At 32.6% G+C, this 26,723-nt stretch overlaps 1 protein-coding gene across 4 annotated transcripts in view; it reads right to left on the bottom strand.

The window, feature by feature from the left end:
- The window catches only part of LOC145279612 (choline transporter-like protein 1), a 141,575-nt gene that overhangs the window by 13,948 nt on the left and 100,904 nt on the right, over positions 1-26,723 (bottom strand). For 3 of the 4 annotated variants that reach the window (XM_080130806.1, XM_080130807.1, XM_080130808.1), the window contains 6 exons: positions 23,462-23,568; positions 15,868-15,921; positions 10,447-10,533; positions 8,267-8,382; positions 4,306-4,472; positions 2,921-3,013 (listed from right to left, as the gene is read on the bottom strand). In XM_080130806.1, coding sequence (XP_079986932.1) covers positions 2,921-3,013; positions 4,306-4,472; positions 8,267-8,382; positions 10,447-10,533; positions 15,868-15,921; positions 23,462-23,568 — 624 coding nt within the window. The remainder of the gene's footprint in view (positions 1-2,920; positions 3,014-4,305; positions 4,473-8,266; positions 8,383-10,446; positions 10,534-15,867; positions 15,922-23,461; positions 23,569-26,723) is intronic. The other variant, XM_080130809.1, reaches the window with a different exon arrangement.

Here is a 26,723-nt window from a genome sequence, read left to right on the forward strand (position 1 = left end):
TAAGAGGCTACCTCAATATACAACAGAAAATTTTAGTCATGAGCACATTTTTTGTGTCTTCTGATGATATAATTTATATTTTGTGTCTTCTGATGATATAATTCATATTTTGTGTCTTCTGATGATATAATTTATATTTTGTGTCTTCTGATGATATAATTTATATTTTGTGTCTTGTGATGATATAATTTATATTTTGTGTCTTCTGATGATATAATTTATATTTTGTGTCTTCTGATGATATAATTTATGTTTTGTGTCTTTTGATGATATAATTTATATTTTGTGTCTTCTGATGATATAATTTATATTTTGTGTCTTCTGATGATATAATTTATATTTTGTGTCTTCTGATGATATAATTTATATTTTGTGTCTTGTGATGATATAATTTATATTTTGTGTCTTCTGATGATATAATTTATATTTTGTGTCTTCTGATGATATAATTTATGTTTTGTGTCTTTTGATGATATAATTTATATTTTGTGTCTTTTGATGATATAATTTATATTTTGTGTCTTCTGATGATATAATTTATATTTTGTGTCTTCTGATGATATAATTTATATTTTGTGTCTTCTGATGATATAATTTATATTTTGTGTCTTGTGATGATATAATTTATATTTTGTGTCTTGTAATGATATAATTTATGTTTTGTGTCTTTTGATGATAGAATTTATATTTTGTGTCTTCTGATGATATAATTTATATTTTGTGTCTTCAGATGATATAATTTATATTTTGTGTCTTGTGATGATATAATTTATATTTTGTGTCTTGTGATGATATAATTTATATTTTGTGTCTTGTGATGATATAATTTATATTTTGTGTCTTCTGATGATATAATTTATATTTTGTGTCTTCTGATGATATAATTTATATTTTGTGTCTTGTGATGATATAATTTATATTTTGTGTCTTCTGATGATATAATTTATATTTTGTGTCTTGTGATGATATAATTTATATTTTGTGTCTTGTGATGATATAATTTATATTTTGTGTCTTGTGATGATATAATTCATATTTTGTGTCTTCTGATGATATAATTTATATTTTGTGTCTTCTGATGATATAATTTATGTTTTGTGTCTTTTGATGATATAATTTATATTTTGTGTCTTTTGATGATATAATTTATATTTTGTGTCTTCTGATGATATAATTTATATTTTGTGTCTTCTGATGATATAATTTATATTTTGTGTCTTCTGATGATATAATTTATATTTTGTGTCTTGTGATGATATAATTTATATTTTGTGTCTTGTGATGATATAATTTATGTTTTGTGTCTTTTGATGATAGAATTTATATTTTGTGTCTTCTGATGATATAATTTATATTTTGTGTCTTCTGATGATATAATTTATATTTTGTGTCTTCTGATGATATAATTTATATTTTGTGTCTTGTGATGATATAATTTATATTTTGTGTCTTGTGATGATATAATTTATATTTTGTGTCTTGTGATGATATAATTTATATTTTTGTGTCTTGTGATGATATAATTTATATTTTGTGTCTTGTGATGATATAATTTATATTTTGTGTCTTGTGATGATATAATTTATATTTTGTGTCTTGTGATGATATAATTTATATTTTGTGTCTTCTGATGATATAATTTATATTTTGTGTCTTCTGATGATATAATTTATATTTTTGTGTCTTGTGATGATATAATTTATATTTTGTGTCTTGTGATGATATAATGTATATTTTGTGTCTTCTGATGATATAATTTATATTTTTGTGTCTTCTGATGATATAATTTATATTTTTGTGTCTTTTGATGATATAATTTATATTTTGTGTCTTGTGATGATATAATTTATATTTTGTGTCTTGTGATGATATAATTTATATTTTGCTTACGTTTGAGAAAAGATGGTGGATCAATTAGGTTTTAAAAACCCCATAAAATGAGCAAAATGAAAGAAATGACTTCAAGTTTACACCAGTTTTTTTTTTTCGGTTTACACTATAAATAAAGTGACAATAATCTGACAATTTAGGACGCGCAAATCGTATACAATCAAAAAAAAATAGAATCTTCGGTTTTGACAAATAAGAACAACAATTCATTTGTTTATTAAAACATTTTGTAAAAAAAAAAAAAGAAAAAAAAACGCACCCCAAAAATATCTATTATCCCTTTTTTTTTTTTAATGAATCCTTTCTTATATTAAAAGTTGAAAATGAACCCCCCCCAAAAAAAAAAAATTAAGGTTTGCGTTTCTGAATTTTTTAGATGAGGATTCGTATTATTCGTATTATTTAGATTTTTCAACTTACTGTTTTCGTCTTGAGTGTCATTTTTATAACGTTTCGGTCAATGTAACCTCCGACCTTCTTCAGGTGTATCTTATCAAATTTGGGTCCTTGTATACTCGTGATTAGAGTACTTGGAAAAATCAATTGTAACAGTGGTATTCTTCTGAGGATTGAACGTTCAATTCTCAATGTTGGTGACCAGAAAATACAATTGCAAATTACTTAGAGCAGCTATCCTGTCATGGCTGATGGAACGAGAGCACGCTACTCCCATGAATAAATAGAATTCCGTTCGAAATTTCATCTGAGTTCAATAGAAACATTCCCAAGTTCGAAAGATACACCTGAAGAAGGCCGAAGGGTTCATCGACTGAAACGTTGTGGAATTAACACTCAAGATGAGACTAGTAGCCCGAAGAATCCAAATAATATGAATTCATGTTTGTTTGTTTACAATGCACACGAGTCAATTGTATATTTTCTGGATCCTTGAAACCTAGTTGATCCAGCATGTCACGTTTGTGAGTTATAAAAGACAATGACATGCAAAACTCATTTCTTTCAGTCTAAAACTGAGGTGCTACAACTATACATGGTTGCCAACAGTAATGGTGCAAGTTGGCTTACTTACTTCATAGACAGAGAAAAAGCAGGCAGCAATGAGATACGAAATGATGCAGATTGTAGCAATTGGAAGCCAGATATAATTAATGTCTTTATTGTTCTGAAAGACAAACAAATAAGATATTAGTCAAGAATACAAATTAATAAAACAATCAAAACATACTAGCAAGATCCATCCATGCGTTTCCAAGGATCGTCATAATTTTTTTGTTTATAAAATTATAAATTTTTTAAATTATTTTATCATATTTTGAAACAATTGTTATAAACTGAAATGCATTCAGGTAGATTTAATGTAAATACTTTCTGTATGAGAAATATAAATTTAAAAAATAAACCTATGTTTTATTGCATTACGGTATTGAGGTACGTAATTTTTTAGTAGGAGCAAACAAAGCATTTTCATTCGCTAATCATCTTTGTTGATTATGCACCAAAAATAAATCGAATGTGCTCCGACAAACTTGAAGCACTTGTACCCCCCTTGATGTGAATACCCCCGACTAACCCAGCAAGCAGCAAAATCCCACCCCTACATTGTAGAGATCCCTAGAAACCGGAAAACCTTCTACTCTAATAGTTTCCTCTCTCGAACAGCTAGACTTTGGAATTGCCTCCCAGGTCTCTCCTTCCCTAATTGTACTGACATGCAGAAGTTCAACAGTAATGTGAACAGATATTTCGTTGCTCAACTCCCTACATAATGTCCCTGTATATTTGGTCTCAAATAGTAGCCCCTTTTTCTAAATCACATGGTGCCTTGTTTGGGGTGAAATAACAGAAAAAAAATGATGACAAAATATGTATGCTATAATTTTTTTATCCTTATTTTTAGAGGTTTTAGACTAGTATTTCCATTGTATTTCTTGCCACATCCGTATAGGATGGAAAAATACAGTTTATGATCCTATTTTTTAACTTTCATGTTAATTTCACATAGAAATTTAAGGATTGCATATCTGTTGGAAACAAAGCTATTATTCATTGGTTACATGTATAAAAGAACAAAGGTTTTAGCGCAAATAGAAAAGGATATGTTATTGTTACAATGTTTTTTATATAAAAAGAGGGTATGCTTAAAGAAAATTGGAAAGTTCTACTTATAGGAACTGACCAATCAAATTGAGCTACGCTCTGCTAGCAACCAATCAGAAACCGGAATCACTCCATAAAAATATTGGATCTTTTAGAATTCCTGCAAATAATTTTTCGTGTCCACACAAGAAAGATCGTTGCTCTTCATCTGCAAAATTTTAAAGTTCAAGACTAATACAGATCAGCTACCTACTGAAAACTTTTTTTTATCTCTAGGACTTATACAGATTAGCTACCCACTGAAAACTCTTCTGAAATTAAGCATGGCTTTCAATTCAAAACTTATAAATTACTTACCTTGATTAGCTCATATCCGACACCACCGGCTGCTATTACGGTTCCAACTTTAGCAATGATTAAGACAAAATCCCCGACAGAATTGATGGCAGTCAATCGCAGTGCATTGTTTACAATGATCATAAAAGCAGAACGTGCAGCCTTGCAGAAACCAAAACCATGAATGGCTGAAAGTAAAAAAAAGGGAAATTAATAAACCATCTTTATCGACAGTAGTGAGAGGTGACGGTGGTGCAGTGGTTAACGACCCGAACTGACGACCTGGGTATCCCAAGTTCAAACCAAGTTTGTTACACAAAACATTACTTTCATTTAGGATGTTGGCAACCTTCACATGATCTCTCCCGTAAGTACCTGATGTATTTCTAAAAAGAATTTGGACTATAAAAGTATTGGAGATATCAATGCCAACAATAGAATCTTCAGATTTATAAGATGATGCTGATGATTGACAGCAGTCTCTACATCATAAGTCGTTATTTCAGAGTTTTTCCCTTGGTTATTTTCGTTGTGGAATTATCTGCATTACTTACGAATAAACTGATCCATACACAATAAATACCGGAAGACAACGCTTTAATCTGTGGCTTCTTTATCCGGTGAACTGAGGTTGTCCGTCAGCTAGACAAACAACGGACATTTTTGTATGTTTTCCTGTTGTTGTTGTTGTTGTTGTTGATCACATAGGAATCACCACGTATCAAGGCCCAGAGGCCACTCGAGGATAAGGGTTAATGAGCGCACAATAGTCAATGGGACGATAATCGTTAGTAGTAGAAATTTCGTAAATTGGATTACTTAAGGGGAGGTTCACCAAGAATTTGTTTGAAGCGAATTCCACAGACGTGGAGTTCTAAGAAACATGTTCTTGTTAATACATTTTACTACTCTATTCCCATGTTGTATTTTCGTTGTAATCATTTAAACAACGTTATAACAGTTATCAAGGCTTTAAATTAAATACCCTACTATTTAGCCCATAGTTGAGAGAAAAACATACAGTATGTCTTTATACCTTTTCTTATAATAATAAAAATTATGCATATAGATATCGTTGGAATTGATAAACAATATTCGATAGAATAATACGAGGTTCGTTCCAAAAGTAAAGCCTCCTATTTTTTTTTTTAACTCCAAAAGTTAATAGGGCACGGAGATGAAAATGGAACCATTAAAACAAGTGACCTTTTGTTCTCCAGAAATAATTTTTCTACATAGTCATCACCATTCTTAATGCACTTTTACCAGCGACGAACAATGGCTGTGCATGGGCGTCCGGAATTTGTTTTGTCATACGAGAATTGGTCAAAAAGTAAAGCCTCCTATTTTTTTAACTCAAAAAGTTGAAGAGCTACCCACTAAAAACTCTTTTCTATCTTCAGGACTTTCACATCTTTTGGCATAACGGTCTCCTTCGCAAAATTTCCTTTTGTGCTTCAGAATTTATTTTTCTACATTGTCACCACCATTCTCAATGCACTTTTGCTAGAAATTCAATGATGAATCTCCATTTCTGACGCACATCCATGACAGGGGTTGCTTTCTTAGAGGCTCACACAGTCAATATCTGCAATAGAGAGATGAAAATTTCAAGTCATGAATGCATTAGTTCAGTCATCATAACAATGCAATTTGGTATCCTCTCTGATCCATTCAGGCGAAAAAAATAGGGGGCATTACTTTTGGAACGCCTTTTGTACACAATAAAACAGAAAACATTTTCTACATAAATGAGTAACGGAGGAGAAGGTTATTTCAAAACTCAAAATCCTTTCCATCTACACACCATACTTTCCCGGATTATATCAAAGACTTTTGCCATCTTCTTCCATATTCTAACATCTGCATTCTTCCACAAGTTTTACACACTTTCATAAAAATTACAAAAACACCGACAACACTGTCAGACACCTCGCCCTAAAAACAAAACCCACATAAAGAAACTAAAATGTAGATTACAACACAAATATAGTTTCCATCTTGTGAGATCATCAGCTGATGTGCTGACTCTAATTTCATGCAGAATCTATTAATGGGAGTGTTGCAACTTTTTTTATATATAATGGGGGTATGATCCCTGAAAGTTTGGATATTCTATTTATAAACGTTGCCAATAGGAACTGAGGAATCAAATTAATTCACGTTCTGTTATCAACGAATCAGAAACCGGAATTGCTCCATAAAAATAGAAAATCTTTTAGCATTCCAGTACATATTTTTTGTGTCAACACGAGAAGGATCTTTTGCTCTTTGCTTGCAAAATTCAAACTGCAAATTCTTCATCTCCAGTACTTGTATAGAATAGCTACCCATCGGAAACTTTTCTGAAATTAAACATGGCATTCAATTCAAGAGGAGGTTTCCTCTCAAGAGCAATAGCTCCTGATATATCATAAGCATGTGATAGGATTTAGCATAAAGGTCTACTTTACAAGTTTTCCAGCTATGGAATATCTGGAAATGTCTTCTCAACCATTGAATCTTTTCTCTCTGATAAGTTTATACAAATAGTAGTCGCTGGGCAGAAGTCTGAAGTGCAAATTATCAATGCTGACGTGCCTAAAGGATCCATCTTAGGTCCAACTTATAACTTATTTTTATCAATAATCTCACAAATCACATTCTAAGTGTGACAGGCTTGCACAGAAGCACTCAAGAATTGTGTGTCAGTGTCTTAGTTACGTCTAACTACAGCGAAAATGAGATTGTCTAAGGGCTAGAAAAAGATGACGTCAGAGTCGTTCAGACAGTAACTGTCCAGATTACTCTGGTAGCGTGTCAGGTCATATTGACGGGGTTGTTCATATTGTGTCGGGTTGTGTCAATAGAGCTGTTTGGGATCGTGGCAGGTTGTGTCAGAATTATTGGAAACTGTGCTGAGTTGTGTCAACAGAATTGTTTGGAACCGTGCCGGGTTGTGTCAACAGAATTGTTTGGTGCCGTGTCGGGTTGTGTCAACAGAATTGTTTGGAACCGTGCCGGGTTGTGTCAACAGAATTGTTTGGTGCCGTGTCGGGTTGTGTCAACAGAATTGTTTGGAACCGTGCCGGGTTGTGTCAACAGAATTGTTTGGAACCGTGCCGGGTTGTGTCAACAGAATTGTTTGGTGCCGTGTCGGGTCTAGTCAATGATTGCTCTCACTCACTTAATCCCATCATATATAACAGATACTCATGTAAACCAGGGAGGAGAACTAATATCTTCATTCACAAATAGGTTGGATGGCACATGTGTGATTAAGCTAAAGATTACATAACAATCAATAACAAACAAGAAAACCACATGATATTAAGTAAAATTAAAAACCAAAAATAAAAACGTGGATTCCATGAACAAAGCTTCTTTCTTAGAACTGCACGCCTGTGGAACTCTGTTCCGTCTGCCTGCTTCCCACCTGACTACAACTTGGATGTCTTCAAGTCCAACGTTAACAAATTCCTAATGAACCGCCTCCTTAAGTAAACACTTCATCAAATCTCCACACTAACGTACTGTACTTGGAATTAACCCTTATCCGGGCCTTGATAAGTGGTGACCACCGTGTAAAAAAGAAAAAAAAAAAATCTGAATGAAGTACTTACCCGTGACGTAAAGAAAATATCATTCACCAAAAATCGTGTAAATTGATAAAATAGTTTTACTTTTTAAGTAAAATAATCAAACCATGTGGCCAAACTAACAGCAACGATATCGAGTCGTCATCTTGAAAAGAAGGGAAATAATTCCAAATAATTCAAACTTGTAGATTTTAGAAAACCATTTTTGACATGGAGACATTGGAAAACCTCAACTTCGCTTAAAAAATGATTTTCTTTATAAAAATAGAACTACCTGGTCACTTTACATGATTTTTGGAATATGGTATTTTATTTCCATCATGAGTACGTACATGATATATTTTTTTTTAGTTATGGTTTTTAATATAAGGGTGAATTCTAGACAAGCACCAAAAAAAACTTACCAATTTCAATATAAGCGTTTCGGTTGATGAATTTTATTAATTTTTCAAAACACCACAAACAACATTGGCAGCACTTGAGAATAAAGGCAGCAACAGGTCCGGCAGAGTTCTTGAGTCTTCATGGAAGAAGAAAGGGAACATATTTATGATATAAACAGAATAAAGTTTGTGATGATAAAACACAACATACACAACATACGCCTCAAAGAAACAGCTTTGATTGCACACTCAATCAATAATAACAATGTCCTGGTTCCTTTCAAATTTTCCCTATTTTCGCCAATGGGGAAGGATTTCATAGCCACACATTCATGCTCCTGATCTAGCGACATGTGCATTGTTGGCCAGAGCGTTCTTTTGCAGGATAGTAGAAAGGAGGCGACCAAGTCTAGGAGCTGCTTCCACAGATTTACGGCCATGTTTGAATCCACGATGCCACCATTTTACAATTTTAGTGGGGCATCATTACCATACGCATTTTTCATTCCATCAAAAGTCTCCTGTAATGTGTGTCCTTTCTAATTCAGAAAGTGGACAACTGTACCACACTTAACAAACTCTATTGCACGTCTAAGTTTAAACCTCTGGAAATCAGAAACCACAATTAGTTCAAAACTGTAATTTGCCACATAATCCATAGAGATATAAACCATTATACAACTGGAAGTTGGTCATTATTGTATGCTGCTCATAACTCCACAAAATTAAAACTGTCTTAGTTTTCACTTCATATGATTTTGGTTGCACTAAAATATTTTATCAGTTGAACCAAAAAATTTAATTTGCTCTTGATTTTAACGAGAATTACATCATAAATCTTAGACATGAACTTATATCGATTCTAAAAAGTTAAGCAAATTCCAATCATGATAAAAAATCTCGGAAAAATCTGGGAACTAAGCTTCAGCAGCTGTTCTCACATTCCAGGAGCGATGTTTCCGACAATGAGAGACGAATTGCTATTTTCTGGGTCAGAATGTAATTCTTTCTAACACTTATCGTTGCTAAGTTTTTGATCTGACAGTACTACTTTTTTAAACTCCTTACATCAAGTGGCTTCAAGCTTTGTCTGGAGCAATTTCCATAAAATAAAAAATCTATAACGTTCAATATATTTGAGCAGGATTTCACATTTTGGCTATGATATTTGAGTATTTGGTTGAAGTTTTTACATTAATACATTTTACAAGATCAAAATAATGACGTACTGAAAAGCTTTAGTCAAAATGTAGAACAGAAATATTATAGTTAATGTAGAACTATACAGAAATATTATAGTTAATGTAGAACTATACAAAAATATTATAGTTAATGTAGAACTATACAGAAATATTATAGTTAATGTAGAACTATACAGAAATATAGTTAATGTAGAACTATACAGAAATATTATAGTTAATGTAGAACTATACAGAAATATTATAGTTAATGTAGAACTATACAGAAATATAGTTAATGTAGAACTATACAGAAATATTATAGTTAATGTAGAACTATATAGAAATATTATAGTTAATGTAGAACTATATAGAAATATTATAGTTAATGTAGAACTATATAGAAATATTATAGTTAATGTAGAACTATACAGAAATATTATAGTTAATGTAGAACTATACAGAAATATTATAGTTAATGTAGAATTATACAGAAATATTTTAGTTAATGTAGAACTATACAGAAATATTATAGTTAATGTAGAACTATACAGAAATATTATAGTTAAAGGAGAACTATATAGAAATATTATAGTTAATGTAGAACTATATAGAAATATTAATACAACGATTTATTCTGAACTATTATAGATATGAGCGGTGAAATTTGAAACAAACAATGTCTTAATCGATATGGTTTTTGAATTGGGATATGAAACTGGCGTCTCAGTCTTATGCATGTTTGATTATCAAGGATTTTTGAATATTAAATTTGTAGTTAAATCTCAACATGTGTGAGGCGAATGAATTCTTAATGTTACTCATTCTTATGATTCTATTGCGTTCATAAATTTGTGACATTGAATTTCACCAATGTATATCAAATTTTATAGTCAAAATGACGATTTACAACTGGACGAGTCTCTCTTAAATAACGGATTAATAGTTACAATTGTGGATTAAAAAAATACAGTATATATTAATGAAATATTTATTGTCACTCAGTGGGTGACGAGTGTTTACCTTCGTTCAATGATTGCTAAAACAAGACGCACCATTTTCAGAAGTGCAACCAAGAAAGATCCAAGTGCAATCGAGCCAAGATGAAATCTGGAAGATCAAGAGAAGAATCCTTGAAAAATTATTCTTTGTAAATCCATTCGTTTAATTTTCATATGAGCTGTTCGTTCACATGCGGAGCTTGTCAGATACAAAATGGACATGTATCAGATTAGGCTTGTTTGAATCACGGATGCTTTTCTTACAAGGGAGTCATCACTTATCAAGGCTTAAAGGACACTCAAGAATAAGAGTTTGTGTTTTGGCCAGTATGGTTTCTTTAGAGAGAACTTCTGCCTCCTGCACTGCCAGTATCCAGAGGGAGGGTGTGGGAGGAACTTCCGTCTTAAACATTGCCTGGCATGGATTCGGCCTTTTCCAAAACGACAGCATGCAAGACTGAGGTCGTCTTCATGGATCACTAGCAAGGCAAAAAGAGGTAAGCACATGTTCTCTAAATTTATCGGATTCAAATAATGACTGATATTTCACTTTATGGGGTTCCCCCTTTCGAAATATTTATGAGTTCATTTGTGTTTGTTTCAGTTTTTACGTTTAAGAATGTACGAATGCTTTGCGCTGAAATAAACCTATACTTCTTCACAAGTTAGACTTGTATGCGTTGATTTTTTACCCCAATTGCTGTTGTAACAGGGTCAATGAGTATAAAATGGTCGGTGAGACAACACTATAATGATCAGTAGTAATGGAAATTCGGTAGAATTTGATTATGTTGTTATCAGCTGGAAAGCAACCCCACGGTACAGAGTCCCACAGGTATGCATTATAAGAAAGAAACTTTGTTCATGGAATTTGCATTTAGATTTTAGGCACTGATAGAGATTGGGGGAAATTGTTGACAGTGGTTGTAGTTAAATGAGTTGTGGTTATTCTGCAGAGGAGAGAACATAAATTGAAAGTCAGTTAAGCGCTTGCCATGAAAATAAAAAAAAGCAGAGACTTGCTTTAGTGAAATAAACAGCTAATGTTTATAACAGGAGACAACATATCAACTCACGCTATGCATGGACTTGCTTTCATAAAAATAAGGTATATTTGGATATTAGGTTTGCTATTTTCCAATTAAAGAAAACCAAATCTCATTAACTATAGCTAAAAACATCAATATATGAACTCCAGTATTGGATTAAACTCAAGTTATTCAACTTCATATGCTTACATACTTACACATCTTTTACATTTATAAAAAAAAAAAACTTTTCTCACACTCATTCCTATTATTTTCCACTTCTCTCAATTATTTTTTTTTTTTCGTTTCTCCTTCTGCCACCTAAACATTTTTATTATTTTTCAAGAATACTCTTTCACCACCCAATATTTCACAAACTACCCTACTACCTATCGTAACATTCTTTCTTGGGCGTCCTGTGTCTCTGCATATCTTTTTGAATACATCAAATGTTCGGCATACCACTAACCCTAACCCTAACCCTAATATTGACAAATAACACCCTACCTGAAAATTCTTCTTTCACACTCCTCAGCTTGACATTCACAGGCAATATGAACTGGAACAAATACATTGAGGACATTGCGAAGTCTGCTGCAAAGAATGTGGGTTCCCTCTATCGTGCTAGAAGACTACTCACACCTGAAAATATCCTGTACTTCTATAAAATCACTATTCGTCCATGCATGGAGTATCGTTGCAACACTAACCTCTTCCACTTGGATAAGGTTAAAAAAAGAGTCTCCAATCTAATAGGTTCCACTTTGTCAACTAAACTCCAACCCCTGTCCCATCGCTACAATGCTGCATATCTGTGCCTGTTTTACCAGTTTTAGTGGAATGTTCTCTGATGAGTCGTGGCACTTGTGGCCCCTCGACGTACATCTATCTGACAACCCACTTAGCAACAAAATCACACCCTTCCACTATTAAAGTCCCTGAATGCTAAAAAGCTTCTTCCCTCTAACTTCTAGACTTTGAAATTCCCTTCCTGATACCTGCTTCCCTGGCTGTACTGATATGCAGAAGTTTAAATGTAATGTAAACCAACATCTTATTAATCTTTTCTAGGCATGGTCTCAAATAGTAGCCCCTTACATCACAGTGGCGATATGCTTTGTTAAGGGGGGAACGTGAATAATTTTTTTTTTTTTTTTTTTTTTGTAAATATTATCCTAACTTTAACATTATCTTTACTTTATACACCTCGCCTTTGGGCACTTCTTCTCCTACCACTACTTTTAACTTTATTATATGGATGTGTATTTAAAAAAAAAGAAATGTCTTGTTTTGTTATGGTTTTAAATTCATGGAAAAATAAAAATGCTTATGCAAAGTTAAAATTTCGCGAACAACTTTTTTTGTGTTTTCCATGATTTTATAATCAGCGGAAAAACGTGTTTACTTCAATTTAAAAACATAGGATTTGTAGAAAGAAAATCTCTCCTCAAAGATCACCAATATAGGAATGTCAAGTTTATGAGTGATTTTTTTTTTTTTTTACAAAGGAGTCACCACTTATCAAGGCCCAGAAGTCACTCGGGGATTAGGGTTAATAAGTGTACAGTGGTTTGTTTTATTATGGTTTGAAAATAGGAGAAAAAAAACGTGTTCATGTGGAGTTAAATTCAACTATGATTTCACTAATAACTGAAAGTTTTTGTTTTTATATATTTAAATCATGAAGGAAAAAAAATTTTTAATTGTGGTTCATGGCGATAGCGTCTTTGTGTATAGCCAAGAACGACACCAATATTTAACGTCTATTAAGGTACAAACATGTTTTAGCGATGGAAAAAAATGAAGAATATATATATATATATGAAACATGCTTGCATATTAAAATGGAAATAAACAAAAAAAAAACGTGGATAGAATAGAAAGAATCACCATTAACAAGTGCTATCTAAAACATAAACAGAATTTTGTAAATGCAAAAATTGAGAAAAACGAAACTTTGTAAGAAAACATTTTTATACAAAAGATAAGAATATAAAAAGTTATTTTCAATCATTTATACAAACACTTGTAAAGAACGTTGGGTCAATAGTTACAAGACTTAGAATTGTGTAGTTCAACATGTTCAAAATGTGAATATGAGTGTGTAAGTAATATACGTATGTGAGTATTTGGCAGCGTGGCATTGTGTATGTGTGTGCATTGGTTTATGCTGTTCTTGTTAGTGTGTGACTGAGTCGTAATTCTTTTCTGTTTGCCTGACTTATAGTATTTAGGAATGTGTGCAGGAGATGGAGGAAGCTGGTATATGAGTCATTGAATCTTTTCTTTTGTGACTTGCCTCTCTCAGCCCAAAGGCACGACGGGTGATCTTTCCATGCAACCAGCTGGTGAATTCTCAGTGTCTCTAGCCTTTGGCTGTTTGATTTATTAACTTCTGCACTGGATTATCGTTTTCACATACACTCATTAATTTTTGAAGATGGAGCGAATTTTATGGGTTGGAAAATATATTGAGTTCACACGTTTCTGGGAAAATTCATTTGATGAAGAGAATGAATCTCAATACAGCAAAGAAAGAAGCAGGTTAGTAATTAAAGCCATTTGCTTTTTAGCGTTAGTAGGAATGGAATCTCTTCAGCTTCAGAATTTAGTGGACACAAAATCATTGGCATTTGCTTTGCAGTAGCTCTAAAAATATCTTAAAGAAAATAGTAGAACCTGATATGACGTTGTACAACAGCAAAAGTATTTTCTTTTTTTAACTCTTCCACAGAAATTCAAATGATTGCGTTCATCTATTGCAATGGTTCCCAACCTTTTTTACATGGCGGCATATTATTGAATTTATTTAAATTTTTTCGGCACACCTATCTTAAAAAATTAATATTTATACCCATACAGACTTTTTATTCACATGAATCAACATATCCTGTATTCAATATCTTGTATAGAATAATAATGGCAAATGTCAGTGGGACAGTCGTGCCTAGTGTTGTTTAATTACTGCAGCAATACGTGGATGAATATAAGATAGAGAAACACTCTTAACTCATCTTCAATATTTTTTAAGTCTTTCACGTTTTTTATTTTTAATGGTAAACAAAATGAAATTAAATAACTTCTAGCTATTATGTCTTCATGGCACGGCAGTAACCATTCTGACCAGTTATTATAAGTGTCACAGGGCTTATGAAGAAGAACCTGAAGTCCTACCTAACTAATATTCCTGGTGAACGAAGCGCAAAAGAGATCCAGACAATTTCACTTAAGGGAATAACGAGGATAATAAAAAGAGCTCGCGGTTGGTTTCAATAAAAAGCAGGGCAATGTTGGCAGCTGGTTTGGCTGCCCCATACCCAGCGTTACAATTTTCAAAGGAAGAAAATTTAAAAAAAAACATTAGTGTGCCGCGGCACTGGGGAAAAGAGATAATACATTCAGAAGTGAAGAATCTTTTGGTACTTATGCACTTATGTTACCGTGCTGAAATAATAACGTTATCATTTAGAAAGCCATTCTTAACATGGGGAGGGGGAAGAGTAACTATTCTGTACTTCCACCTACCAATTTAATGAAAAATGATATTGTGAAACTTCAATTTAATTTGAAAATACTATTTAAAAAATTGCACGGTAACATCAATGCATAGGCACCAACGTCTTAATGTATACCATTTGCAGAACAGGTGCTATGTCACTTGATGCGATAGAGAAAAGTCAAAGTTTTCATAGATGTTTGTTTCCACATCCTCATTGTTGTTATCACGAGACTCAACGCGTCTATATGGAGGCGTTGAGTCTCGACGGTCCCAAGTGAGCATTGTCTGAAGATAGCTGTTTCAATCCTACCCAAAGCCGGCCAGAGGATTAGTTGGCTAAACATGATAAGACGACAACTATGGAAGGCAGTAATTACTGAGGATACAAGACTCAGCATTCCTATCCCATCGCGGTTAATCACCTCGTATCCTCAAATAGTTACCCATCTGGTACTGACCAGGCTGAATGTTGCTTAACTTGGTGATCTAATGAGAATTATACTTTTGTGTTCTGAATAACATGGAGCAAAACAACACAAGAAAAAATGATTATGAAATTTTGTAAGACTATGCTACGACTTCTACAACAAATACCACTGCTGCTTTTCTTCTTCACTGGCCTCTATTATACTTATAACATTCTTTTGAATCTTTTCGTTCTTCATGATATCATGTTTTCGGGCATTATTTCCTCATTTTGGGATGGGGGTAGTATAGTATTTGTTCTGTGGTCTGTGATCATGATACCATCCTCCCCGCGATTATCTTCTTTAGGATAGATTGGCGATGATAGTGCTTATATATATATATATATATATATATATATATATATATATATATATATATATATATATATATATATATATATATATATATATATATATGAAAATGCAAGAGAAAGCAAATGTTAACATACCGAATTAAACGGTAAATACTCTTCAGAATTGGAAATGAAAGACTCTTTTTCTCCCTGCAAAGAAAAAGAAGAAAGAAATGTACGAGGGTCGTTCCAAAAGTAAGGCCTCCTATTTTTTAACTCAAAAACTAAAACAAAGACGGGAGTGGTACCATTAAAATGAGCAGTAACCATCATTCGTTAATGCATTTTTGCTAGACTCTTTTTATGTCTAGATCATAAAAGTACACTTTGTCACTTACATCACTGTTGCTACTCTGAAATCACCGAACCCATCCCCTAATTGTGCTGACATTGACCGTATCAGTTTCGTAAACGTTCAACAAACGCCAATGAATTTTGATCGGTTCAATTTTTTCTGCATGAAGGAATTCAATAACGCAACTCTGCTTCTGAGACACGTCCATTACAGTGGTTGCTTTCTTAGAGTCTCACGCCGTCAATATTTACAACAGAGAGATGAAACTTTCAGGTCATAAATTCAGACGGAATAAAAAGAAACAGGAAGTATAACTTAAGGCTTCTTATCCATACTTAAAAAAAAACAAAAATTAATACAAAACTGATGGAAGGCGGTAATTATTTATTTCAATGTGATCATCGTTCCAAATAATCAACCCGTGTGAAGGAAGACTAAATCACTGATTAACTATATCTAATCAGCTAATATCCTTACCCGTTTCCAAATGGACTTTCTTTTCTATCATCCTCTTTCTTTACTAGACGTCTGACGTCATATTCGTTTTTAGTACATCATAAATACAAACAATTTTACACCCAGGGCCATTAATTTGCCCTCTGATAAACCATCACCTGTTTATATTTCCTGTTATTCTCAACTATTATTATCAAGCTATCTTGAGCTAGACAGGTTTTATTCAACATTTGAATTCAAATGTTCTGGAAATGTTTTAATTCTACAAAGAAATTATTTATTATTATTATTTATTTATTTATTTACTATTACTTTATTTATCTAATATTTATTTTCTGTAATTTGTTAACTAGGGTTACATTAAAAAGGGTTTACATAGGTTTAAAATACGAAACTAACTCTTTACATTTTATAAATTGTATTTTTTTAAAGTTCCCTATAAGTTTAGATTGCTTCGTAATTTACTAATATTAAAGTCTATCTATCTATCTATCTATCTATCTATCTATCTATCTATCTATCTATCTATCTGTGTGGATGACTATAATGCTCCTTATATTGAGTTGAGCATTTGGGAAGTGATACACGATATACCATTAGCGTATTAAGTGATGCTCTTCGTGTAAACAAATCGAGTTTAGGTATTCAGACGATGTCAAAACATCATTAATTCACTGCTCACACAGCAGCTGCCATTTAGCGTAATGGTGAGAAGCCTTGACTGTCGTATGGGCGGTCGGGTTTCGATCCTTGCCTGTCTAGCCGTACTGATGAGCTGTGATACAGCAAAACAGTACTGTATGTGAATGACTATATATATATTAAGTATAATTATATATCAAATAAACTAATGTACTTTAATTAATTCCAACCCGTTAAAGAAGACTGTTGATCGAACATCTTCAGTATGATTGCACGTCTTTGTCGACAGGATGTGCATTCTCCATGTTGTGATTGTTGATCAAGAGATACTTCTGGAGATGGCTCTGAAAGTGCTTCATCCAAAAGGGATAGAAATTACACATTAAAGTATTCAGAGTATTGGGAATATTTAAGATAAGTATAAGAATTTATGTATGTCCTTGAAACTTGCATTGACAGTAACACAAGTCTTTCGCTGCTTAGAGGTCTCTTCTTTTGGACGGAGCTTGGAGTTACAACTTTGACTCATCAATAACCGATGTGAAAAAAAGCATTTCTTCTCCCGTTTTAGAAAGCAATTAACTCGAGAGGGGAAAGAGAGAATCGGCACTTCCCCTAACTTTATCAAATCTTTCCAACTCCAACTCCAACTCTCTCTCTCTCTCTCTCTCTCTCTCTCTCTCTCTCTCTCTCTCTCTCTCTCTCTCTCTCTCTCTTTCTGAGTAATTTACATTAATTCGTGCTTGTTGCACCTTGTATATCGATGCAAGATCACTCAGCGATTTTCAACTGAATTCTACTTGCCCCAGCCAGTAAGCGATCTAATTGCCTGCTTACCCATATCAGTCTGCCTCCAAGGCTGAACACTCTTTATAAATTACTAGCCATCTCTCTCGACGTTGCTGGCCTCAGCTTTGGCCATGCTTCATCGAGTCCTTACCATGTCTCTTGTCACAGACTGACTCTGTACAAAACCACCTGTGGCCAATATCCCTCACATAATGACAGCTCAATCTAGCCTTTGACCTATCCTAATTCACAGATGCAATCACAACCGACAATCTTAATTTAAAACAATATTTCACGAGAATACAATAATATTTTTTTTTTGCGTGAAAAGAAATTTAATTTTTTTAATGAACGTCCTCATATATATGCATTACTCACTCGAACTATTTTGATATATTAGGAAAAATAGACTTTTGACATTGTCGTTTCTCATGCTTTATTTTCTGTTTAAGATATTCATTTTTTTTCTTGTGGAATGCCGTCACATAGATACTAGGTGTGTCAGAAACTAACCGTACGAATGCGTGAAAAAATATTGAATAATTCGACCCCCTGTCTTTCCAAGCTTATAACTACTCGAAAAATGTAATTCAAACCCTAATTTTTTTTTTCAATAAAAGGAGCAAGGACCAAGGTTTCATTAAAAAAAAAAAAAAAAAAAAAAAAAAGCGTATTAAAAAAAAAAAAGGTTTTAAACTTAGGACTTTACAGGTAAATTTCTAAAAAAACCACTTCTTTCCTTGTTTTAAATTTGAATATAATATTTATTGATCTTTTATCTTCAATTTGTGATATATAAAACTTTGGTGAGTAAATTAATTATTTACTTTTTAATAGACATTTCAAAATGGGGGGGGGCGTGAATTAAAAAAAAAACGTTTGTATAAAATATTATATTCGGTTTATTAGAAAGAGCATAAAATGTCACATTGACCCTGAAAATATCGTAAAAATTGAATCAATAGAAAAAAATTTATAGATTTTTAAAGTTTAAAAATTGAAAAATATTTAACTCGTAAAATTCAATTGATTTCATTACGTAAAAAAATGATTTTTTTTTAAATAAAAAATAATATTTCTATTACTTTTTATACAACTTTAATAGTTTATTTTGGAAGTATAATCATAAAGAAAATAAACAACCCACTTTTAAAAGAGAAATTACGAGTTTTTTATATTTTATTCGCAGTTTCGTGTTAGGGGTGTCAAAAATTCCCCACAAATTCTGATACACCTATATATATACTAGTACATTAATCGCTCAAAATACTGTGTAAGGGCCCGGAATTCTGTTATATTAGGAAAATAGAGATTTTTTGATATTTCAAGAATGAATTCTCGATTTATCATTCAGATGAATAATTTTATTGATTTGCTCCTAAAGCTAGATTTTGTTTGGCTGTCTGTTCTGAAATTAATATTCAGGGTCGTCGCTTTTCATGCCTTATTTTCTGCATAAGATCATCATCATGTTTGATTTAAAGTCTGTCTTACATGTTAACATGTGCTGGAAAAAAATTCTATAAGGAATACATTCCCAGATTACTAATTAACTGTCATAGTGGTTTAGATACTTGGACTGCTGATTATAAAAAAAAAAATTTACTTCTCTTTCTCCCATAAATAATTTTTTCTTGCCCACGTCTTGATCGCGTTTGTATGTGACCGGCCGTTCGGGTTTTAAATTTCGACACGAAAACACTTGTCACATCTAGCCACACAATCGTTGATGACGAAACAGCTCTCTGTGAATGATTATACATTTTTTTTTCATTGCTTCTAATTTTAAGCTGCAACAAAACGAACAGAGAGAGAAAGAGGGAGAGAAAGAGAGAGAGAGAGATCATGTTGTTTGAATAGTGTCTTACAATGAATACCTTCATAGCTACATGATATATAATCTCAAAAGAAATTATTGAAACAAACAAACAAAACAAATTATTGCATTAGTGATGCTTATGTTTCTTTGTTGTTGGGCTTTTTTTGTTTGTTTTTTTCAAAAAATAACTCAAGAGATTTAACAAATATATCAAATTTATTGTTACTACAAATAGCCAAATGCAACAAGCCTTACAAAAAGACACGTTTGTATACAGTTTGCATTTGTCTAAGGTCACTTTAAATCTCGATATGGTAGGCATTGTCTTGATCTCCTCTGACAAGCTGTTCCATAGAGCAAAAACACATTGATGGTTGTTTACTCGATTCCGAGTGTAACCATTATTCAGAGAAAACCCGTTCAATCAGGATATTCACTGTAAAAGTGCCTTCGGGTGTGATTGCGAGCAATAGTTGTGCTATCTCCAATCATTCCTCTCCTGAGTCAACACTACTTGATTTCAGTGGCAAACGAGAAATCTATGAAAATTGGGAAAAATGCCAAGATAAACAGAGAGCACATACAGCGACTGGTATTCCCAAAATGGTCAGCAATGTTAGTACTGACCAGATTCAACGTTGCCTAACTTGGTGATCTAACGGGAACTGGTGTGTCAAGATGATTATGCCATATAAACACACACACAGAAGTATATATATATATATATATATATATATATATATATATATATATATATATATACATACTAGCAAAAGTATCCGTTGTTGACTGGATTCAGAAACAGCCTACAGAAAATGGACTCTGATTTATGAAAGTATGATAGGTTATAAAAAGGAAGGGTTGTAAAGAGATAGCTTTGAATTTGGGGGTATCAAAACCAAAGCAAAATATGATGAAAGTAAAAATAAAATAGATAAACCCCATAATTTATTATACCATATCTGTTCACACTGAAACACTTATCACAATATTCTGTGGATCTATATTAAAAAAACCTTGTTAAACTTTGTGACATATTTCGATTCTATGGAGGTCAGGTGCGAACGAACACCCCATAATTTTATTATACCATATTTCTTAAAACTGAAACATAATTATCAAAGAATACTTACGCAGATAGATATGAAAAGTCTTTATTAAAGTTTGTGCCTATTTCCATTCTATGGAGGCGAGGCGCGAACGCAGACCCCACAATTTTATTATACCATCCCTATTTAAGTTAAAACATACTTATCAAAGTACTATTATGTACATCTATATCAAAAACACGTGTAAACGTTTTTTTTAATTTTTAAATTTTTTATTTCCATACTTTATGAACCAGGCGTGAACGCAGACCCCACAATTTTAATGAACCACTGTTCTGCCAGATCAAACATACCCATTCCTGTGTCTATATACATCTTCTATCATTATATGTAATCAGTTTTTTTAAAATAGGAGCCTATTCGTGACCAGACACACACACAGACGTTCAGCTATATATTATAGAAGATATATATATATATATATATATATATATATATATATATATATATATATATATATATATATATATATATATATATATGGTATAATAAAATTGTGGGGTCTGCTCCTCACCTTGAGTTGAGCATATTGAGAAGTGAAACACGAATCACCATTAGCATATAAGCGACGCTCTTTGTGTAAACAAATCGAGCGGAGGTATTTCAGACGATATCAAAACATCGTTAAACTCACTACTCGTTCAAGCAGCCGCCAATAGCGTAATGGTTAGGAGCCTTGACTGCCGTGCAAAACGGTCGGGTTTCAATCCTGGCTTGAGGTAGTTGCCTGTCTAGCCGCACTGATGAGCTGTGAAACAGCGAAACAGTACTGTATATGGATGACTATAGTGCTCCTCACCTTGAGTTGAGCATATTGAGAAGTGAAACACGAATTACCATTAGCATATAAGCGACGCTCTTTGTGTAAACAAATCGAGCGGAGGTATTTCAGACGATATCAAAACATCGTTAAACTCACTACTCGTTCAAGCAGCCGCCAATAGCGTAATGGTTAGGAGCCTTGACTGCCGTGCAAAACGGTCGGGTTTCAATCCTGGCTTGAGGTAGTTGCCTGTCTAGCCGCACTGATGAGCTGTGAAACAGCGAAACAGTACTGTATGTGGATGACTATATATATATATATATATATATATATATATATATATATATATATATATGAATGGAAATGTATAAAAAGGAACACGAAAAGTATAAAAGCTTATAACTTTTCTTTATTCCTTTTCAATTGGTGACGTGCAGGAATACAAAATAATATTATGAAAAAAAATTAAAAAACTTTTTTTACAAGTACATAATTTTCGACTGATCCTTCTATTATAAAACTTAACGTCTGTGTGTGTCTCTGGTAACGAATAGGCTCCTATATGGTTGATTATTATAGAAAACTGATCACATATAATGATAGAAGATGTATCGAGACACAGGAATGGGTATGTTTGATCTGGCATAATGATGATTCATTAAAACGTATGGAAATAAAAAATTTAAGAATTAAAAAAACATTTACAATGTTTTTGATATAGATGTACATAATAATACTTTGATAAGTATGTTTTAACTTTAATAGGGATGGTATAATAAAATTGTGGGGTCTGCGTTCGCGCCTGGCCTCCATAGAATAGAAATAGGCACAAACTTTAATAAAGACTTTTCATATATATCTGCATAAGTATACTTTGATAATTATGTTTCAGTTTTAAGAAATATGGTATAATAAAATTATGGGGTGTTCGTTCGCACCTGACCTCCATAGAATCGAAATATGTCACAAAGTTTAACAAGGTTTTTTTAATATAGATCCACAGAATATTGTGATAAGTGTTTCAGTGTGAACAGATATGGTATAATAAATTATAAGGTTTATCTATTTTATTTTTACTTTCATCATATTTTGCTTTGGTTTTGATACCCCCAAATTCGAAGTTATCTCTTTACAACCCTTCCTTTTCATAACCTATCATACTTTCATAAATCAGAGTCCATTTTCTGTAGGCTGTTTTTGAATATATATAAGATTTGGCATTTATGGGCACTTAATTTCCTTCAATTCTTGTGGCCTTGAGGTAGAATGCTAGCCTATGAAATCAAGGGTGACATTGTAACTGAGTTCGAATCTCCCGACCAGCAGTAATTATCACTTCCTACACAGATGATTGGCTAAGCATGAAACACTAGTGCCGGTAGCAATAAAAATAAGTGTTGCTATTTATTCATATATATATATATATATAGTAGAAATGGTAATTAATAAAAACCTGAAGAGAGTGCTCAATACTGTTGTAGAGCAAATATGCGTTTTATTTTTTATTACCGTATCTTTCTGTTAAGTTACATTATTGTTTCAGCTACCCGGCCGTTTTTTTTTGTTTTGTTTTTTGCCATCTGTAGCTTCCTCAGACTTTTACAGAGGTTTCTGTAAAAGTCTGAGGAAGCTACAGACGGCCAAAAAAACGTCCGGGTAGCTGAAACAATAATGTAACTTAACAGAAACATACGGTAAAACGTATATATATATATATATATATATATATATATATATATATATATATATATATATATAACACATAACTTTGGGTGATGATGCATAAGGGGGCACAATAAAAAACAAAATTCTCCTACCTGCAAAAATACCACATTGACACGCAACTTGCGATAACAAATTCATGGCAGGAAACGATATAGCAAAAAATCCAGATGCTTCCAAATATGTGATACCATTTTAAATACTGTCAAAGAAAAGGAAAGCACATATATTTTTCAATGTATTGCAACAATAACTCGAAAGCATTTGGAAAGCATAGATCTCCATAGCTAATACCTAATAATATAAATTCAAAAATAAAACTATTTTCCGATGAGATTGAAAACGTTAAGCATATTTTATATACTCGATTTTACATTGTTTAATGACCACGTGTTCAGGTATATCCTTCCTACACACCAGGTCACCAATTTTTAATATTGTGTTGGAAGGAAGTGAAAAGGAAAATAGTGAAGAATATGTTGGATTCACGTATATATATACATTCATAAGCAGACTGAAAAATTACAGAGGCTCATAATGCAAAAATAACAGACAAGTAAAGTATACTTATTTCATATTATTTGTGTTCTGTGAGTCTCTGCGACTGCTAACGAGAAGGTACCTAGTATACAGAGCACATGGTTTGCAATTGTCATGCAAGGATAAATAGCATGTTAGATAAAATTCAACAGTTTTGAAGGACCCAGCATCACCAACACCAACACCACCAACAACAACAATTAGAGACAACAAACCACAACTCTAAAACTGCCAACAGTTAACCCTAACCCTACCAAACTACAACTCGAAAATTGCCAACAATTAAGGCTATTTCTACTACTAATGTGTATATAGATAAGCTAGCATAAACATATAAGCATTCATTTTTGGCGTTTTCTTATACCGACAATGATGATACAATTGGTCAAACAATAGAAGAAGTAAAGGTCCCTTGTATTTTTTCCTCCGTTATTTTTTCCTCTTTTAATCATATATTTATTGAAGTCAGAAATGCAATAGCATAAAATATAATGATTTTCACATATAATAAAATGCAATAGCGTAAAATATAATGATTTTCACATATAATAAAATGCAATAGCGTATAATATAATGATTTTCACATATAATAAAATGCAATGGCGTAAAATATAATGATTTTCACATATAATAAAATGCAATAGCATAAAATATAATGATTTTCACATATAATAAAATGCAATAGCGTAAAATATAATGATTTTCACATATAATAAAATGCAATGGCGTATAATATAATGATTTTCACATATAATAAAATGAAATAGCATAAAATATAATGATTTTCACATATAATAAAATGCAATAGCGTAAAATATAATGATTTTCACATATAATAAAATGCAATAGCATAAAATATAATGATTTTCACATATAATAAAATGCAATAGCGTATAATATAATGATTTTCACATATAATAAAATGCAATAGCGTAAAATATAATGATTTTCACATGTAATAAAATGCAATAGCATAAAATATAATGATTTTCACATATAATAAAATGCAATAGCATAAAATATAATGATTTTCACATATAATAAAATGCAATAGCATAAAATATAATGATTTTCACATATAATAAAATTCTTATTATATTCTTATTTTTAGACACCATCTTTTAAGTTACTGCGCTATTTTATCCCAATTCAATTATTTCTAATTTAAAAAAAGATTCTTTCGTAATCTCGTGTCATTTTATTTATTTAATCTATCACCGCTATATTTCCAAACACAATTTTTTTTTTAATCTCTACGATATTTTAACTTTTAGACGTAATCCACTACACTAGTTTACTCTAATTTAGTTTTTCTCTCATAAAATGTATATACATGTACATATGACATCTAATTTACATAAGGAAAACACGCTGCTCTCCCCCATCATTATATATAGCCCCAATCCTCCACTCTCTCGTCAATGACCATCCCTCTTGAAGAAGCCCGCATAAATCGGGCGAAACGTTGAGTATCCAGGTCCTTTCACCTCCATTTTATTTCATATCGTCGGATTTAATCCAGCTCAACAATCATATATATATATATATATATATATATATATATATATGTGTGTGTGTGTGTGTGTGTGTGTGTGTGTGTGTGTGTGTGTACAGGATGGAATGATACAATTCTTGCCCTATAAAAGACGACATGATTCCATTTCCGTTTGATGAAAACCGGTTTTCTTCTTTCGTTGCAGACAATCTAGTAGTTGGCCAAATCCCAAGAGCGATAGAAGTCTGCTATCATGTCTGAAAGTGACACAATATTCAATGAGCGAGATTGGAGATGCACCGCTGTACAACTCATGCTCTCTACAATCCAAGTTAAGAAAACAGGACCATTGCCAGCGCTCTCAAAATGCAAACCCTGATGGTTCAACGATTGAGGACACAGCTCAATGCATCGGACAACCCACGGTTATGATCTTTAGTGTGGTTTAAAGTGAAAGCCACATCATGCCACCTCACATCTTCAAAGTCAGCTTGGAAGTCAACACCAAAGTGCACCATGAATATGCTGAAGAGTGCGATACTCGCCTTGTGTAATTGGGTGGCCGCTTATCCCTGAGTGGCTTCCGGGCCTTGATAAGTGGTGATCACTGTGTAAAAAAAAAAAAAAAAAAAAAAAAAAAAAAGATCCTGGGTGTGGCAGCAGGACTCGGTGCTGGAGTACAAGTCCAAAAAGACCTAAGCTTGGCTTCAGAAAGAGTGCTATGACTTTGGACCCTTCTCTCACTGCCCCCCTCTTCCCTCCGACCTAAACCTACTAGATTATTTTGTTTGGTCATACGTTGAGAACATCGCCAACATGACTTGCCATTACATCAAAGACAGCCTGATCGCCACCATCTGTTGAGTATTTGCCAAGCTCCCGCAAGCACTTGTGGAAAAGGCATGCACCCAGTTGCAGACCCGTATTAAGGCAGTGACTGAGGCTGAAGGCGGCTACATTGAATAGATGTCAGCTCTACTACATAATAAAATTAGCTGAATTGATTTTTTTCAAGAAAAGTTTTAAAATAAAGCTGTAGTGCTGTTTTATTTAGGGCGACAACTTTATCGTTTTACCCTGTTTACCCTGTTTACCCTGTTTACTATTAATCAGATATCTTATATCACCAAAAGTCATTCTAGTTTATTCTCAAATAATTCAGCAATTAAAACCACTAAATAATAGACTAAAACACAGATTTACTGTGCGACCATTCGAAATTTGACATGAAATTCCCAGCCAGTGTCGGACATGGATAGATAGTTTTATATTAAGCTTAAACAGAAATCTGTGTGCGCCTCTAAAGCTTTAATGTATGATTT

Source organism: Euprymna scolopes, chromosome 7, assembly GCF_053919585.1.
Source record: "Euprymna scolopes isolate OS-2025 chromosome 7, ASM5391958v1, whole genome shotgun sequence".
Lineage (NCBI taxonomy): Eukaryota > Metazoa > Mollusca > Cephalopoda > Sepiida > Sepiolidae > Euprymna > Euprymna scolopes.